At 41.2% G+C, this 18,300-nt stretch overlaps 1 protein-coding gene across 2 annotated transcripts in view; it reads right to left on the bottom strand.

The window, feature by feature from the left end:
- The window catches only part of AP4E1 (adaptor related protein complex 4 subunit epsilon 1), a 417,135-nt gene that overhangs the window by 335,326 nt on the left and 63,509 nt on the right, over positions 1 to 18,300 (bottom strand). For both annotated transcript variants that reach the window (XM_085644188.1, XM_085644189.1), the window contains exon 5: positions 444 to 565. In XM_085644188.1, the coding sequence (XP_085500314.1) occupies positions 444 to 565 (122 nt within the window). The remainder of the gene's footprint in view (positions 1 to 443; positions 566 to 18,300) is intronic.

The raw sequence follows: 18,300 nt of genomic DNA, 5'->3' as shown, positions 1-18,300 counted from the left end.
ATGGCCACCGTCCCACAAATGGCCTTTAACATGAACCACTGAAACATATTTCCACAAGGGAAGATCTTTTTAGTGGCTGAAATAAATCAAACTCTAGACATGCAGGGAAATATAAGTAAAGATTCTGTACCAGTGTCCTAACTGGAGGTGATACTAAGGAGTGGTGCTAAACAGCCAAAGGGAGAGATGTCTGCATACACACTTAATAAAGTTATCAGCCAGGTCGTGAACTTAAAAGATAGTTACGGAGTAGCAGCATTTGAAAATGTATAGTTTGTTACTCTAATCCATGTGCCATCAATGTTCCATCTAAGGACGCTAAAATGAGCACAAGGCACGTAAAACAACTCAATGTTGATAACCAAACTGACAATAATGTGAAGGACCTAGTTATTATGAAGCAATAATCTAATAAAATATTAGGTGTTTAGTAACTTACTCACTTGGAATGTTTTAATTTGTCTTCAATTAAGGGAAGAACAGCTGGAATCATTTCCCGTGGAAATATCTGGCTCACAACAGTAAGGGCCATGCACACCTCCACCAGATTGGTGCTCTGCAAGTCCTGATTTGAGAAGAAATAAAAGTTATAGGGAATGGATGTCCAAGGTCATTAAATGATTTAAGAGCACCCTGAACGTGTATACTACATAAATGCAGATTAGTAAAGAGCAAATAATTTCACTGATTGGCATGGATAAACTATAGTGGAAGAACAAACAGAAATGCAAATGATGGATATATTTTAATTATGCCTTCTTAAATCAACAGTATTGATGGAGCAAGGTTTCGTATAAAAGACTTGCTTGTATGCAGTCCTCTCAAATAACATGTAATCATGTAACCAATCTGTTTTGTAAATACCAATATTGCATTTCACACGACATACTGTATCTAGGGGAAGCTTTTATATGTGTATTACTAACAAATAACCCAAGTGTCTTAAAATGGCCGCCAAAAACGCGGGAACTTCAATGCGCATGCGTCTACTGCATCTACGTAGTATGACCTGTTCTATGCTTGGGGGGAAACTTTGCAGCTGCGCAATAGCTCTTAATATGGCCTCTTGAAACTCACATGATAATGCGCATGCGATTGCTTAAACTAAACCTTATAAGTTCTACTAAACACTAATGCAAAAGATTAAAATAAGTAAATGGGGATAGAGTAGAGATAAGTGGTACACAGTGAAATCATTTATTTCAGTATTCTAACGTGTCTTTTTCTGTCTTTATTATTAGTTCATATTTGGGTCTCGGAGGGTGACTGAAACTCCTACCCCATTTGACTCGCGTGCAGGCAGGCGCACAGAAACCTGCCGGAAACCATGATGGCACAGTTGAAACACTGCCAAGGCCAAACTGGACAGAGACGCCTGAGAACTCAACCTATTGACCCGGACAGAGGAAGAAACTTAAAATAAGGTTACAAAATGTATTGATCATAACATGAAATGCGGGTGGGAATAAAGCTTAGGGAAAGTAAATTAAGGGGCAGAAACATAGAACAATGGTCTTCAGAAAAATATTACTTTTAATATGGTGTGATGAACTCACCTCCTTGCCCTGTCCAATCAGAATACAGGAAAACACAATATTGAAACACTGGGGGGTGGTACACGAACACAGAATAGTATAATTGAGGTAGGATAGTTAGTTAGATGTCATTGACACGTCACAGACCCGACACGTATGCGGTCTCAGACCTTTCAGATGCCAGAGATACTGCTTGAAAGACTGAAATCTGATTGATGATCCAATTATCTAGAAGGGGAGTTGCGGAAGAATTATTTGAGGAGAGTAGTGCCAGAGAGGGATGCGACACATGCGTTGCACTTAGAAGAGGTCACCTTCCTTGTCTAGAACCTGTCTTGATCTTCATCTCCCGTCCTGTTTGGGAGACCTTCACTGACTCCTAGGCCAGGGTGTTCGGTCATCGCACTATCCTAGGTAATTATAAATTTGTGTAGTATGTCCTTGTACTGCTCTATTTTCTCCTTCTCCAGGTACCATCTTCATTGATCTTTATTTGTGACTTTGCTTTGGTTGACTTTTAGATTCTTCTTGAAGAAAGAAGGTGTTAGACTGTATTTGATCTTTGACTCACAAAATTATTGATTCGATAAAGATTTTAAAACTTTTCAAGTTTGTGGTTATTTCAAAAAGGTAAAGTTAATGTCATTTTCTACTTTAAAATAACTCTGCAACATGATTCACTGAGTAAAGGAAAATTATTAACTAGGAGATCGAGATGGAAAGATTTGGTAAAGGTGAATATCACATTACAGGTAAATCACAAAATTGATGACAGTGGGTTTTTACTAGCTTACTTGTATGAATGTTATGGGCCTAGGTGAATATATGGTATGTGTGAGTAGCCCAAGCTGGTAACCCGCTCCATCAGTTTTTCTTGGTAGCAGAGGCATGGTTAGGTTCTAGTTAGTTGGGTAGAAATATTGTGGATTGTATTATTGGTTTATGCCTTAACACCCGTTATCTGTTGGTTTTGTTTCATGCGGTCTAGAAATTCCCGGGAACATTAAACAGCAGGTGGTAAATGGAAGCCACACAGCAGTGAGGTTACTTGTCAGGATTCAGAAAGGTGCTGAAGGTTACGCATAACTAGAAGCACTGATTTTAGGGATTATTTCTTTTGTATGAAGGTAAGAATAATTGATAGCAAAAGGAGTTCGTTGGTAAAACTTTGGTCTTATATCACCTAGAAAGGGTAATACTGAAGGAGTAACAGGTTCTCTGATGTTTATGTGAAGAGTAAGCGGAAAGGTTTTACTCGCAGTGAAAGAAATTTACTATTCTTTGAAATTTAGAGAATCTGACAAAGTAGCTAATGTTTCTATGTTGTTAATTAATGCAAAATTACATGGAGAGTGTTGAGAAAATAAGTTGTCGTATTACCTTGTGAAGGAGGGGTCAGTTGCAGGTGCTGCACTAACGTCAGAGAGCCGCGCTGGGATTGGTTGTAACAACGGGCGTGTGACTGACGCGAGAATTGTAAAGGAGGGGTCAGTGGTAAGGAGTGATACTGATGTAACTGAAAGCCGCTCTAGTATTGGCTAAACGCACAGTGAAAAGCAAACCCTGATTAGTTGCAAGCCTTGAAGACGCACTGGTATTGGAGAAGTGTTTAAGTAAAAGCGAACATTTGATTAGCTGTAAACATAGAAATCCCAAGGATAATAATAGATAGTGGAACTTGTATGTTCGATCCGACTTTAATAGGGAACCGTCCAGATAGAAGGTTTATTGGATTTGCTTACAAACAGTATCTTAACCAGAATTCAAACGCAATATACGGAGAAAAGAGGAAAATGTCATTTATGCAGAAAAGTAAAAATTATTTAAGAAGGATAAACCCATTAAAACTAGAGAAGGAATTCTTATTCCTCACCCGAAAACGCCCGCATCATACACAATGGTGGAAAGAGGCTATAATACTGGTGTATGGTTAGAAAATTGAATAGAGTACATAAAAGACGATGGAATATTAGTTTTCCCTGAATTTGGAACATTTAACGGAAGAGTTTTACATAACTTACGCACTAGAATGAATTAATTAGAACCCAGACCCAGATTAACACAGTATGAGGCATTAGAAGAATGGGAGACTGAAGCATTAGAGCGTGACATATCACGAAGTAACAGAAACCTAAGTAGGTATTATCCAAAATTTCCCCGTGAGATCTGAGATAGTCAAATGAAACAGTGGAGACAATCCATGGTGGCTGAAGGATTATATCCTGTACTAACGACTGAGGAACAGGTTGGAGGAAAATGCAGAGAGAAAACAAAGCACTTAACAATGACAGGTAGCGGAGACTCAGAAGATGATTATTTAGAAGATATTTTAATGAAAAACCCTCCACCTTATCAAGAAGGACCTAATAGAGTAACCCCGAGTGCCCCAGTTCTAGATACGCCTTTAATTGCACAGGTTGTACATGACAAAACAATGGAAAGGGTACTTCAAGAAAGAGAAAGGGAAGCGATAAATAAAAATAGAAGTGAATACAGAAAATTACCCAGTTAAACACGCCTCGTGAAGCTCTGACTATACCAGTGACTATAGGTCCAGTTGTCCCATTGTACGGGGATAAATCAAATTGTCCTAAAACACTGGTCATGACTACACCCATTATTGAACCTAAAAAAGAGAAAATAATAATTGACGACCAGGCTAGTGAGTATGAGTCAGCGATTTCATTAATGGACTTACCGATAAGAGGGCAAATAAATGACACACCCAGGAGAGTCACACCAGGTTGCTCGAAACAAGTACGAATAAAGACATCCACAGGGACGAAGAGTGCCACAATAGTAACCCCATTAGAAATAGAAAGATGGGCACAAGAAATAGAGAAACCAAACCCACCACCGAAGATATTAGATATTTTCAAATAAAGAGTTGAATTAGAAAAAATGATAGCTGGGTATGTAGGACTGGATAGGTTAAACACCTATAGTGAAGAAGAATTGCTGTTCATTTGCAGAAGCATAACCCGAAACACAAATATTTCATGAGAAATTGGTGAATTTAGCCTCTGAAATGGGAATAGATAGGGCGATCCAAAGTACTGCAAAAACCTCATAGAGCAGAATTCTCTGATAAAGATTTGGAAACCATAAACATGTCAGGAAGAAAATTGCAGGTTAAAGAATTGATGACGATAAAGCAGAAATGGAGAGATTTAGACAGATGGAAAGTCGGTGTACAAAGAAAAAGGAAGAAGCACAAACAAGTCGAGTAACATATGAATATTTAATGAAACAAACAGAGAAGGCAGAACGGCTGTATCCAATGATAGAAGTTCCAGGAGGAGGTTATGTACATGTCCCGTGGACGAGACAGGATATTTTATCATTTACAAATGATTTCCCAAAATTGAGAAAAAAACCAGTGGAATGGTGTAGACAAGTTGAAAGGTTTGTGAAAGTTTCGTAAGTTTTGTTGAAGGATCTGGATGGTCTTTTTGACATAGTGGTGCCTGCTGATTTGTGGACTGAATGTAAAATTAGTCGATTGGCCTAATGATGAGTACCCGAGAAATGAAAAGACAGGAGCCCCGTCAGAGGAGGTTATGAAGAAATATAACCAGGTAATCACTTTCTTAAAAGGGAAAATTCCCCCAAAGGAAACAGATTGGATAAAAACAGATCGAACAACTCAGGAAAAAGATGAGTCTGTACATGCGTACTATGAGCGCCTCCTACAGGTGTTCGAACAATACAGAGGATTTGAGTGTATTGGGGATAAGGACATGACTCATTTTATGTATCGGTTTGTGTCAGGGTTAAGAAAAGAAATATCTGAAATGATTAAGCAGCATAATTTATGCTGGCAAGCGAAACCCATAGATGAGATCTTAAAATATGCAAAATACTGTGGAGGTGAAATTGACAATAGATGGAAAAATGTAGAGGAGAAAGTGATGTGGACTCAAGTGAAATTAGCAGAACAGCAAGAACTCCAGCTACAGAATCAGGCAGGAAATACAGGAAGGGGGCAAGGTCAGTATATTCAAACCCACAAAAATAAGTGCTGACTATTAGAACAGTAGAATGTTGAGAGCTCCATTGAAGACAATGGAGCAGCAGAAGCCTATATGAACTGGTATGGGCACACTGCTCTCAACATTTTAATGTCCTAATACACATCGTCTGCCTATCTCTTTCCACTGCCTCTAGAAAATGTATTATTTAGGCAGAGGAACGCGAAAGACAGACTGTGCAGGAGGAGAAACACAGCCTTCAACCTTCCCTACTCCTGTAGCTCAGTGTCAATAGGGCTTCAGAATGAGGGAGGGGTGAATGCTGCTCAGCTCCTATGTCTCTCTGGCTTGGCTGCACTACAAAACGCAGTTCAGCCAAGCCGGGAGAACCAGGGGCTGACTTCAGCCCCCTTTCACAGCTCTTGCTGTCAATGTTCAACAGCTAACAGCCATGGTCCTGCATGTGGCTGTTAATTGTAGAACATTCACACTAAGAGCTATGAACAAAGGATTTGGAGCCAGAGGAGGATTTCAGATGTAGTATTCTCGTTAAATATGTGGTAATTTAGCAGTAATGCTGTAGCTATACATGTAAAGCAGAAGTTATAGGTGAAGCAGAGTATGGCCACAGAAATAGTGTTTTAGCGCTTTAGTTCTAATTTTGATAGATAGGTTGCATTTGTGGTGAGGGTGGTGTTTTGCTGCAGATCAATATTTCCTCTGGAGACAAAGCTTTCTAAAGATGAATGATTACACCATATACATTTATATTAGCTAAAAACAACGATAAAGTGTAGTTATGATTCAATTGCAAAACCTAAACACCCCTAAAATTTGCCAGTGTTGGTGTGCAATAAGAACCATAGCTTGTGCTCTTGATGATGACAGTGTGTTATCAGTGATGTGATCAATGATATGATTTCAAATGTCATCAGTGATGTCATGTGTGATGTCTTGAGCAGTGCATGCTGAACGCCTAAGTTATGATTCTCAAAGTACTCCAGACTGGAGAATTTCTTGGGTTTTAAGATTTTGTCACTTTAACAGTATTTTTTCAGTGAAATTCTTAAGTTTTCTCCCACTGTAAGGGAAAAGTAAATGCACTAAAGTTTGTGTAGATTCATCAAAAGGAGCCACAATTATTAGATAATGAACACCTTTTTTTGACCGCCTTGTGTGGCCCCCCCCCCTTAACATATCAGGATGTAATGCAACATACCAAGAGCAAACTAAGCATGTTAACTGTCTGCAGAATTTCACACTGATCCCTCAACATCCTCCAACATTATTAGAAATAGAAGGCTTTTTGGCCCTGTGTGTTAACCGCCCCATCTGAAAGGAATTTATAGAGCATCTGAGCTTTATAAACCAGATATTCTTGCACACAGCTTAAATTGCTGTCTGTCAAGTTTCAAGCAGATACATCAAACAGTGCCAAAGTTAGTGGTGAAAGAAACAATCATAGGTTCCTCCAATTTATCTTTGCCATTTCCACCTTAATGGAGCTGCCCAAAACAGATACCCAGTAAGAAAGCTAAACTTGATGAATGTTTGCCACATTTGTTGTAGATTCAAACAGAGTGAAATGCCTTGGGAAATAAACAAACAGTTTTCCACTCCCTCTCAAAAGTACACCCGCCCCTTTGACAAACCTGGGCTAAACTTGAGAAGCTAAGAGTTTTAAAGGCATGAGAAGGTTTTTGCCTCTAAGGACACAAGACTCCAGCATGTTTCATACCCTGTCGCTGAACCATGACAACTGAATCTGGCTGAAACCAAACTGCTTTAGAATCTTCTAGGAAAATGTAATACAACTGTCTAGGATCTTCATTGGACATTCAAATTGACCGTATTTTGTTCCTTCTACGGATTCTTTGATCCATCTCTCTTGATTTATTGTACTAACACGAATAAAGATATGGAATTTGGATTCTCTTCTGTCATTTTTTTAAATATTTGTATAAAAACATGGTGGAATATCATGAAATAACATTTTGATTTTAGGATTGTTGTATTATAGCATGGTTTTAATTGGTGCAATTTTGTATGTAGGAGCAGGTGGTGACTAAAAGTGTAACATATGGTGGGTTAGTTTTGATGTGTTGACAGATGGTGTTTATGTATTGGTATATGTGTTTTTTATATATTGTATTGTATTACAGCCCTGAAGAAGTTCACAGTGATGAACGAAACGCGCTGGGCTTTGGTTGTGGCTGTAACAATTTGAATAACAAGAATATAAGACTGTTCGGAATATAAAAAAATTGTAGAAATTGACCAGTCTACAATTTAATTGGGCTTCTGTAGTTTCTGGTGCACCACTGTTAGAAATCGGGTTTTTGTTTGGCAGAGGTATGCTCTCCGCCTAAGCAGGAACCACAATCCTAGTCAGGGTAATTCAAAAACACACACACCAAATTAACCTGTGCACATGGCAGTCAGGCTTAACTTTAGAGGCAATGTGTAAAGTATTTGTGCAACACTTCAAACTGTGAAAACACCACAAAAAGATACCACACCTGGTTAGAGAAATAGAGCTTCATTTATTGAACGAAAGAAGAGCAAAACAACAACATTCCAATAGGTAGTACCAGAATTATTAATTGTCAAAGAATAAATTGACACATACTGCTTAAAAGCATAACGTGCCAACCAGGGCTATCTGGTCATGTTAGACCGGGTCAAAACTAAAAGGTTCTGGCTGACTGCAAAGGAGCACAGGTAGAATACAGGGACTAGTTTATGGCATGCTTAAAAGGATCTTGTTTGCGTCTAAGACAAGATGCAAGGTGCCAACGAGGCAATGCATCGTCGACAAAGATGAGCTGCAAGGTGCAGAGGAGGCGATGCATCATCGATGATCCACAGGATACAGGCGATGAGTTGACTCCCAGCAGTTGGCGATGCAATGCACTCAAGCCTTGCTGATGCAGCGATGACGATGGAGATGCGCCAGTTCTGAACCTCACAACAGCGTGGATGCATGGATTTTTGTTGGAGCAGCACTTTATACTCACCCCCTTTTAAGTGCACAAGACTGGGTTGGAACCACTTGGCAGTGAATGACTCACACATGGCAGAGACGAGATGCTGTAGCAGGGTGGTTGGAAGTCTTAGATGTCCTGGAGACTTCAGACCAGGAAGCAAGCCAGTAAGACATTGGAGTCACTCTCTGGGTTCTGGGTTCAGGAGATGTTGGGCCAGTCCTTCTCACCCAGGCAAGGAGGGCAGCAGGTCAGTGCAGAAGAGCAGGAGTCCAGCATAGTAGCAGTCTAGCAGAGTGGCAGTCCTTTCAGCAGCACATCAGCCCTTCTTCCTGGCATAGGATCCACAGGCCCAGACGTATACTTAAGCGGTGCTGTCTGAGGTCCAATCCCTATACCAAGTAGTGACTCTGAAGTGGGGGAGACTTCAAAGAGAGGCCCTGCCCTTTCAGCCTTGGCTCTAGACTCACTACAGGGAGGTATGCATCCCTTCGTGTGGAGACAGGACACTGCCTATTCAGGTGTGTGAGGCTGTGTTCAGATCCTCCCTTCCATCCTGCCCAGGATGGACCCTCAGGATGTGGATTGCATAAAGTCACACCTAAGCTCCCTCTGTATGCAGCTATCTGTATGGAATACACAAAGACCAGGCGTCGCCCAACCCAGACATGTAATCAGAGACAGGCAGCAGGCACTAATTGACTACAGTAAGAAAATACCAACTTTCTAGAAGTGGCATTTTCAGAATTACAATTTAAAATCCAACTTCACCATAAGTTGCGTTTTTAAAATGTGATTTCAGAGACACCAAACTCAGGGGTCCAATGTCTTCCCAATTGGAAATGTGACCTATGAAATATAATAAGGGAATCCTGATGCTGTCCAATGGAAAGCTAGGCTTTGCAGTAGTAAAAACAAAAAAGTTTTCACTACTAGGACATTTCCTACTTTTTGATTACATTGCACCCTGCACTTGAGCTGTTCAGGGCCTACTTTAGGGGTGAGCGACTTCTATGTATTAAAAAGGAAGGCTTGAGCCTGGCAAGTGGGTTAACCTGCCAGGTCAACATGGCAGTTAAAAACTGCACCAATGGGCTTTGCAAATATTATATAACAATATTAAGAAATTATTGTGGGGACAAAGAGGAGGTTTAAATTGTTTTTCTTGCTGCTCTTTATATGTGTTTGTGTAAATCAAATTCAGTGATGATATGCTTGGATGTAAATTTACATTGCATATCTGCATTGTTATTACTTTTCCATCAAAGCAACCCACTTTCTGTAAGAGACAATTAATATGGGCTGTTCTGTACGATTTATTTGTTTGCATGTAATAGATAAATAACAAGAAACACACACACACACACACACACACACACACACACACTGTAGTCTTAGCACATTCACACCTGAAAATGACATTGGTTTAAGGAGCAACTTAAAAGTCTGAAAAATATAAAAGAAAATGATGGTGCCTTGAGCCCACCAAGAATGGCAATCCATATTAGAAATTAGAATCACCTATACAAAACTAGAATAGGCTTACCTTTTGCATTTGTAGGTGGTCCTCGGTCTACTTTCCTCACACAGAGTTAATTTAAAAAATGTGCATTGCACAACGGGAATGCTTTGTACTCATATATGCGTTATTATAGTAACAGTTCTACTGCCTTCTACAAGACCAATGGCAAAGTAATGAAATTCAGTTTGGCAGTTACAAAATAAAACAATCATTATCAAAGCAAATTATTCTCACTTTGTAAATCAATACTTGTTCTTAATTGAGTTTGAGGAGGCAGGGGTTGGATGTAAGGGAGGTAGAAAGACAACCAGTGCAGTTAGAAAGACAGCAAGCAGGCTACAAAAGTGAATAGAAAGCAAGAGGGGGAGGCAAATGTGATGGGAAGTGAGAGAATGGACTGGAAGCAGCGTGCAAGCATGAAGGGGAGCCGAGAGTCCACATAGGGGGAAAGAGAAAGGACTGCAGCAATACAAGTATGGTGAAGTTTTACTAATACAAAAGTAGCATAATGGCCTGGTGCAGCCATTGGTTATTTTCAATACGGAGTGTGGCTTTGCCTGGCTTTTCTCAGGCCTTGGAGTGAAGATCAAGAAATACAGGAAATATTTTTTATGAGTCTATAGGTAACCCAGTAGCTCTTTCAGTGATTCCATACTCCTATTACTAGACGCGATCACTAGGGCAACACATGTCACTAGCAGCTGCATCCAACTCAATCACCCTCTCGCAGGACCTCTGCAACAATCTCTCTCAATTCTTGAGCAACAAAATCATCGCCATTTCAGCAACTTCAAACCGCAACCAGACCCTAGAGACATTGCGCACTCTACAAATCTGCATTACATAATATAACACTAAGAGCCACATGAACATTTTTCAGACTGTATGATGGTCACAGGTCTGTAGAAAAATAAATAGCCTGAACCTTCAGGTTATAAGAACCTAACCTAGGGGTGTCAGGAAGGCACTTGTTTCCCGAAAAAACACCCAAGGAAAAGAAAGGGGCAGATCCTGGTGGAAATTACAACTCCACCACCCGAAACAGACGACCAAGAGGAGGGCGTCCTAGGAACAGGGGTGGAGCAAGGTTCGGCTGGTCCCCATTCCACAACGCCCCACCTTATGGCCCCCCTCCCCCTCAATTCTTCTATGGACCTCCACCATTTCAGCAACCATACCCACCACAACCCTACCCCTATTGGGAATCTCAGAACCAAGAACAAAACCAGTCTTTTTTAGGAAGAGTAAAGACCCCCCCAAGAGGAAAAAACAGACGTGGTCAGCAAGTACAATGGGCTCAGCCACTGGAATCAGTGAGGAGTCACACACGGAGCATGGGCCCACCGAATCTGCCCTCGACGAGCAGCAACTAAGCCTCGTAGTGAACCTATCCAACCTATCCTTGACACCGATTCAGAAAAATGTGTTGGAAAAAGGATTAGGTTTCGTGCCTACAGCAACGTTGGATAAATTCAAACTGATCTCCGAATTGAAAGAATTCATACGCAGAATCAAGTTGGAAGTATTCTTCAAAGACAAAGAACAAGACCTTACATCCAAGACGGACACAGGACTACACAAAAAAATCGAACTTCACACCACCACCTAATACCCTCCCGATCGAGTTACTAGCATTTGAAAAAGCGGTAATGAAGGAAATTAGGGAGTTGGACCCGAAATCTATAAGAGTTTTTCACAATACAAGTAAAATTGAACAAGAGGCGATTCACCAACTCTCAAAAGAAAAAACTCTCACTATCAAACCAGCCGATAAAGGTGGAGCTATAGTCCTACAAAACACATCTGATTACCAAACTGAGTGCCTTAGGCTGTTGGATGACAGAAGGAACTATCTAGCTATACAAAATGACCCCACTGAACGGCTAAGGATTGAGATTGCGAACTTGGTCGAAGAATCTCTTATTAATGACTGGATAAGTAAGAAAGAAGCAGATTTTCTGGAGAACAAGAAACCGGTCATTCCTTATTTCTACACTATCCCTAAAATACATAAGTCTATGGTCACACCACCCGGCAGACCCATAGTATCAGGGATTGGTTCAATTTTGGAACCTTTGTCTAAATTTGCCGACGCTTTTCTAAGACCCTTAGTCCAAGCGACTGACACATATTTACAAGACACCAAAGCTGTTCTGTGTCTGATCCAAAATCTAGATTTCAACCCCACAACCAGCATCCTAATCAGCCTAGATGTGGAAAGCTTGTACACCAGTTTACCACATAAGGACACACTGGATATTCTAGAGGAAGTACTCTTTGAAAATAATTGGGCTTACCACACGCCCAGACACGTGGTTCTAGAATGCTGTCGCCTAGCTCTAACCGAAAATTTCTTCCAATTTAATGATTCATTGTACAAACAAACGCACGGTACGAGCATGGGAAGCACCTTTGCGCCGAGCCTGGCAGGGCTCTACGTACATCATCTGGAACGACACAAGATCCTCCATAATAACAACCCACACATTCATAAGATCAAGTTATGGAAGAGATATATCGACGATGTGCTCCTCATTTGGGAAGGCGATGAAACAGGTTTTGAATTTTTCCTACTCTGGCTCAACCAACAAGATCCTTTTTTAAAATTTACCTTTACCATGAGTAGATCTAAGTTGGTTTTTCTTGACCTCAACATATCAGCACACGAGGGCCACCTGATTACGACCACACATTTCAAACCTACGGCAAGAAACTGCCTCCTTGTGTACGAAAGTTTCCACCCAAGAAGCCTGAAAGACAATCTCCCCTTCGGGCAATTCTTGCGCCTAAGACGCAATTGCACCACACGAGAGGATTACAAAAGGCAAGCTAAAGATCTATCCGAAAAACTGGTACAACGGCACTACCCACTGCATCTGGTGTCCAAAGCACAAAAACGAGCATCCAACAATAACCGAGATGCTCTGCTAGAACCTAAACCTGAAAAAATAGCTGACAAAAAAAGAAAAAAGACAAATCTGCATCACGACTTTCAATACCGCATCAGATCAAGTGACCAAAATAATCAAGAAACATTGGCGAATCCTGAATAGTGGAGGTTTGAATTTGCAAAAACCCATGTTCAGTCATAAAAAAGCGAAAAACTTAAGGAACTACCTGGTACATACCAGACCAAACCCAACGAAGACTGTAGGCCCTGTACGCCTACTCCACCCACTCCCAGAGGGACACTACCCGTGTGGCAACTGTAGCGTATGTCACCTCACCAGTGCAACTAAAACTGTCACCTGCAACAATGGCGTAACATGGAATCTTCGATCATTCACGAATTGCAACACTACCGGGGTTATATACCTCATTACTTGCGTGTGTAATCTCCATTATGTGGGGATGACCACAAGAAAAGTGAACACGTGAATGATTGAACACCGCAGTAATTTCAGATGTAAACATAACCACACCAAAATGACCACACACTTTTTGGAACAACAACACACACCGAATGACTTCAGTTGGGTCATTCTTGAACATATCAGTAACTATCCCAACAGTGAAAAAAAATCGACATGAAAAAGAACAACGTTGGGTCTTTAAACTGCGATCAGATGACCTCGGCCTCAATGATGATATACCATGGGGCCAGTTCACCTCAAACTAAGTTTTTCCTTTCAGTAAATTGGTTTATTATTGGCTTGAACCACCTGGCAATGTGTTTCCCAAAATACATTTTTCCTATGAACATAGTGAAAAAACCTATCTCCATTGGAAAGATTAATGTGGCATTTTTTCCACCAATGACAAATGTGTAAATACTTTTCATAGTAAGTGGTCCTTTTTATTCATATGACATCACTCAACTGAGATAAACATTACTGAAACGCAGACCACGTTTCTCCTTTCTTTTTCCTTTTTCAGCCTTAGTTACTAATATACTTTGGATTCTGTCTGAATCACTTATTTAAGTACAGATGGGTCACCCGGTCCTTTTTTTCCTTTTTTCAACGACTCATGCAACTTTGAGGACGACTTCTTTATGGGAAGAGTGTATTGCACTACCTGATACACTCTCCCCTATCCAAAATGGCTGAACCAGTCCCTCATCACTTTCGTTTCACTCGAAGGTTAGAGGCACAGCGCCCACGGGCCCCCTAACTCATTTTCTATTTTATTTGGGTTGGCGCCTTTGTCGAATGACTCTTTAGTATATTATTATTATTATTATTTTTACCTCCTCCATTCATTTTCTTGCATTACGGAATTTGCCTGTCCCAACATGGCGGCCACGGAAGAGGACCGCAACCGGCAAGTCCTTCATTCCTTTCAATCTCCTCCCTGGTAGATAACTTGGCACCCGTCTCGCAACCACACAGTATGCGGTCGGCGAGGCAGGTCTCCATTAGGTGATTCCGGAGTGTGGCTTGAAATGTACAAGTGAGTAATTATACCGCGGAGGGAAGACCCGGTTCCCCTTACTAACGGAGATCGTTGTCCTTCGTATTCTTTCCCCCACGCTAGGTCTACCAACAAGACGGCGCTCCTGATTGTTTACCAAATCGCTTGTACTTTCTCTTCAGGTGTACGAGTGTCCACACCCCCTCAGTCGATCATGAGGCACAGTTTTGCCTTTTAAGATGTATGTATTATCGTACTACTGTCAGTCTTGTGTGTATTTTGTCATGTCAGACGCATGTTTTTTGTTTTTTGTTTGTTTTATTATATGTGCACTATGTGCATTCACAAACACTTTTTATTCACGATATAGCGAAACGCCAGCATGAAGGATGTACTTACTGGAGAGCAACATAGTGGCACAATAAGTAAACGTTAGTAATGAATATTGCAACACAGGTGTATAGTGTAACCACCATTATATTTTATAGAAATATTGCATATTCTGCCTTTTTTTCCTCTAACTTCTGTATTTTTATATCCTACAGATTTTTACTAGACGTACATTACGTATGTATTCTCCCTAACGCATGCTTATTAGGCGCAGCGTTTGTTTGTTTTTTCACTTATCTTTGCACCGGAATTAGGTCTTCTAGGAGTGGTACTTGCACTGGGCTGGTCCCAGTGTAGTCCTGAGGAAGAGCTAGGGAAGCTCGAAACTAGTCGACCATATGCTAGGTACACTTACCCATTAAAGTAGTTTATTCTAGCATATTACCCACTTTTTTAACCAATTAGCTAGGAGCAAGAATAAAATATATTTGGCCCACTAGTTGATTATTTTATTTCACTTTATTCCACTCTACACCACGACACTTGCACCACACATAATTTTGTTTAGTGCTCCTACGTAATCCGCAAGTTGCAGCACGCCTCAGTCCGTAGAGGACTGAGAGGACCCCAATGATGAAGCATGTCACCGTGGGGAAACCCTGGTGAGTGAGGGGACTCAAGAAAGGAAGTGTTCTGCCCCTTTCTTTTCCTTGGTTTTTTTTTCGGGAAACAAGTGCCTTCCTGACACCCCTAGGTTAGGTTCTTATAACCTGAAGGTTCAGGCTATTTATTTTTCTATGTATACAATTGGAGGGTGAACCTAACCGTTTAAACCTCTCCTTCCCCCCTTTTTTTGATATACGGTCACAGGTCTGTCCCATGCTGTGATTCTCTGAATATTTCTCAATAACCTGTAATAAGTTGCCAACTGTGTTTTTGAGTCCATGTCCTTCCTTTTAGCTTGCTACTAACATTTTGTTTGTTCTGTAAAGTATTTTTCTTGAGATATTTATGTAAAAATACAAATTCATGCACCTTTCATAGAAATCACATTCCCTACAGGCAACTGATTTTCGAGAATTGATTTCCCGAGTCATGAGAAATGTGTGTTCTGTGCCTAAGATACAGCTGTTTTAGAGTCCTTCATGGCCCACAAACATGGGGTTCTCTGGAACTTTCTATAGCATGTGTCACATCTGTAATCAGATTAGCAGAGCGAACCTACTTCTACCTCTAGAATCCACTGCTGGGTTAACACTTCTTTAAGCCATCAGTGATCATCAGCTAAAACACCTGCACTCACAAACAACTGGAAACACGCCACCATCACACCCCTGCTCAAGGAACCATCTGTTAACCCAGCCACACTCGTCAACTATAGACCCATCTTCCTTCTACCATAGCCCACCAGGATCTTGAAGAAACTAATCAACAGACGCCTCACTGACCACTCAGCATGTGTCACATCTGTAATCAGATTAGCAGAGCGAACCTACTTCTACCTCTAGAATCCACTGCTGGGTTAACACTTCTTTAAGCCATCAGTGATCATCAGCTAAAACACCTGCACTCACAAACAACTGGAAACACGCCACCATCACACCCCTGCTCAAGGAACCATCTGTTAACCCAGCCACACTCGTCAACTATAGACCCATCTTCCTTCTACCATAGCCCACCAGGATCTTGAAGAAACTAATCAACAGACGCCTCACTGACCACTCAGCAACTAGCACCTTATCGACGCCATGCAGTCAGGATTCAAGCCCACCACAGAACAGAAACAGCATGTGTCACTGCCACTGGCGACATTTTCATGATCCTTGACAGAGGAGAAACACCAAGCCTCATTCTCCTTGACATCTCTGCAGCATCTGTCACAGTCTCACACCCCATCCTCATTCGGCACCTACACAAGATTGGTATCCAAAGACCAGCTCTCGACTGGATCTGCTCCTTCTTAACAAGTAGAATACTAGCTGGATCTGGGTCTGATGGCTCAAGGGACTAATGTGTCTACTGTATGTGCAGGTGTTTGACCTCATGGTCACAGGTTCCAATCCCGGCGAATCCACTCAGCCTTTCATACTCTGACGTCGATAAAATGTGTACCATTGAGTTGGGTAACAATAAAAATCTGTTATTCAGCACCAAGATACCCTTCTGGGTGAACATGTGCTTTACAAATACACATGTTAGGCCATCAGCCTGGCACCCTACTCCTCGGTAGGCCGCAAACTCTGCGGGCATCCTCAAGGTTCATCGCTGAGCACTACCACCCTCAATGCATACATGATCCCTCTAGCGGTCACCAGCACACATGACAATAACATCTTCTCCAATGCCAACGGCACGCATATCATACTGATCTGCTCATAAAGATCATAATGAAGCTTTATCTCCATCTGAAAAACAACTGATCGACAATACAAAAGGCAGAGCCGTAGATCACTGTATGAAAATGACAGAGGAAGCACGCCAGCGGGAATTCTACCCTAACTGCCCAATTGGGCAGATAGTCGAATTTGGGCGTGAATGGGATAAGCGGCAGGAAAGTAAACAGAGGCCTAAGTTTACTTGAGTAATACTTGAGTTTGTTTTAATCTCAAGCAGTTGTTTACATTTATATCCCATATGATTATTCTTTAGCAAGGAACGTATTGCCTTGAATACAATTATGCCCGTATTGGAATATGTGATACTTTAGTTTGTTTTATTTTCAAGTAGTGGTTTATTTATATAACATAGGATTAGTATTGTCTTGAATATTATTATGCCCCCACTGGAATACAATTATGCCCTCAATAAAATGGGCGATCCCTTAGCCGAAATGTGACATCAGTGCAGGAGTATTTCTTCCTTCACTATGATGCATGGAGGAGCATGTTACTCCATTGGTCGGGAGCCATTGTTTAAACGCGGTTACCGCGCGGGGGCCGCAAAAGCGAATCTCGGAAGACAATGTGGCAGAAACTGGCTGCTGAGTGCAAGAAGAGTTAGCAAGGGACGCTGTGGGTCCCAAAGGAGCGATTGGATTTAATACTTACGGGTGCACTTTGACACTTTTTTATTAGAGCGCGTTGAAAGGACAAAGCAGGAATTGGATCTGTGGTATGAAGAGTGCAAATGAGTGACGCATAGTTCGTGGAGGAGGACCTGGTGTACCGTGTAAGATACAGGTACACAAAGCGGGTGTTTACGCTTTTGCCTTTGAGTTCTGTGAGTCTAGTGTCACACGTGAATCACTAAACATGATTGTTTTGCATCATTACACCCCTAGTGTGCCAGCGACCTGCCTCAATAAGTACCGTACTCTCATGAAGAGTGCCTTGAGTACGTGGATTTCGCCTTAGATGCCTATCATTGCCCGTGGGAGGCATTGTAAGTGAGCTTAGTATCCCTTCATTCTAGAGAGTGGCTTTTAAGGTTGCACAGGTATTATAGTGCATGTTGGAGATTGAACTGTATTATGATGAACTAAAGGTGGGGATTTAAAATTCAGTATTTGGGTATGTTTTGGTTTTTGGCATTTGGCATAGAATAATAGGGGCTCACTTTAAATGATGGAAATTCTGGCTTGCATTAATCCAACATGGTAGAGTTTT

The sequence above is a fragment of the Triturus cristatus genome, chromosome 3_1 (genome assembly GCF_964204655.1).
Source record: "Triturus cristatus chromosome 3_1, aTriCri1.1, whole genome shotgun sequence".
NCBI classification, from domain to species: Eukaryota; Metazoa; Chordata; class Amphibia; order Caudata; family Salamandridae; genus Triturus; species Triturus cristatus.
This window is presented reverse-complemented; position numbering and strand designations above follow the sequence as displayed.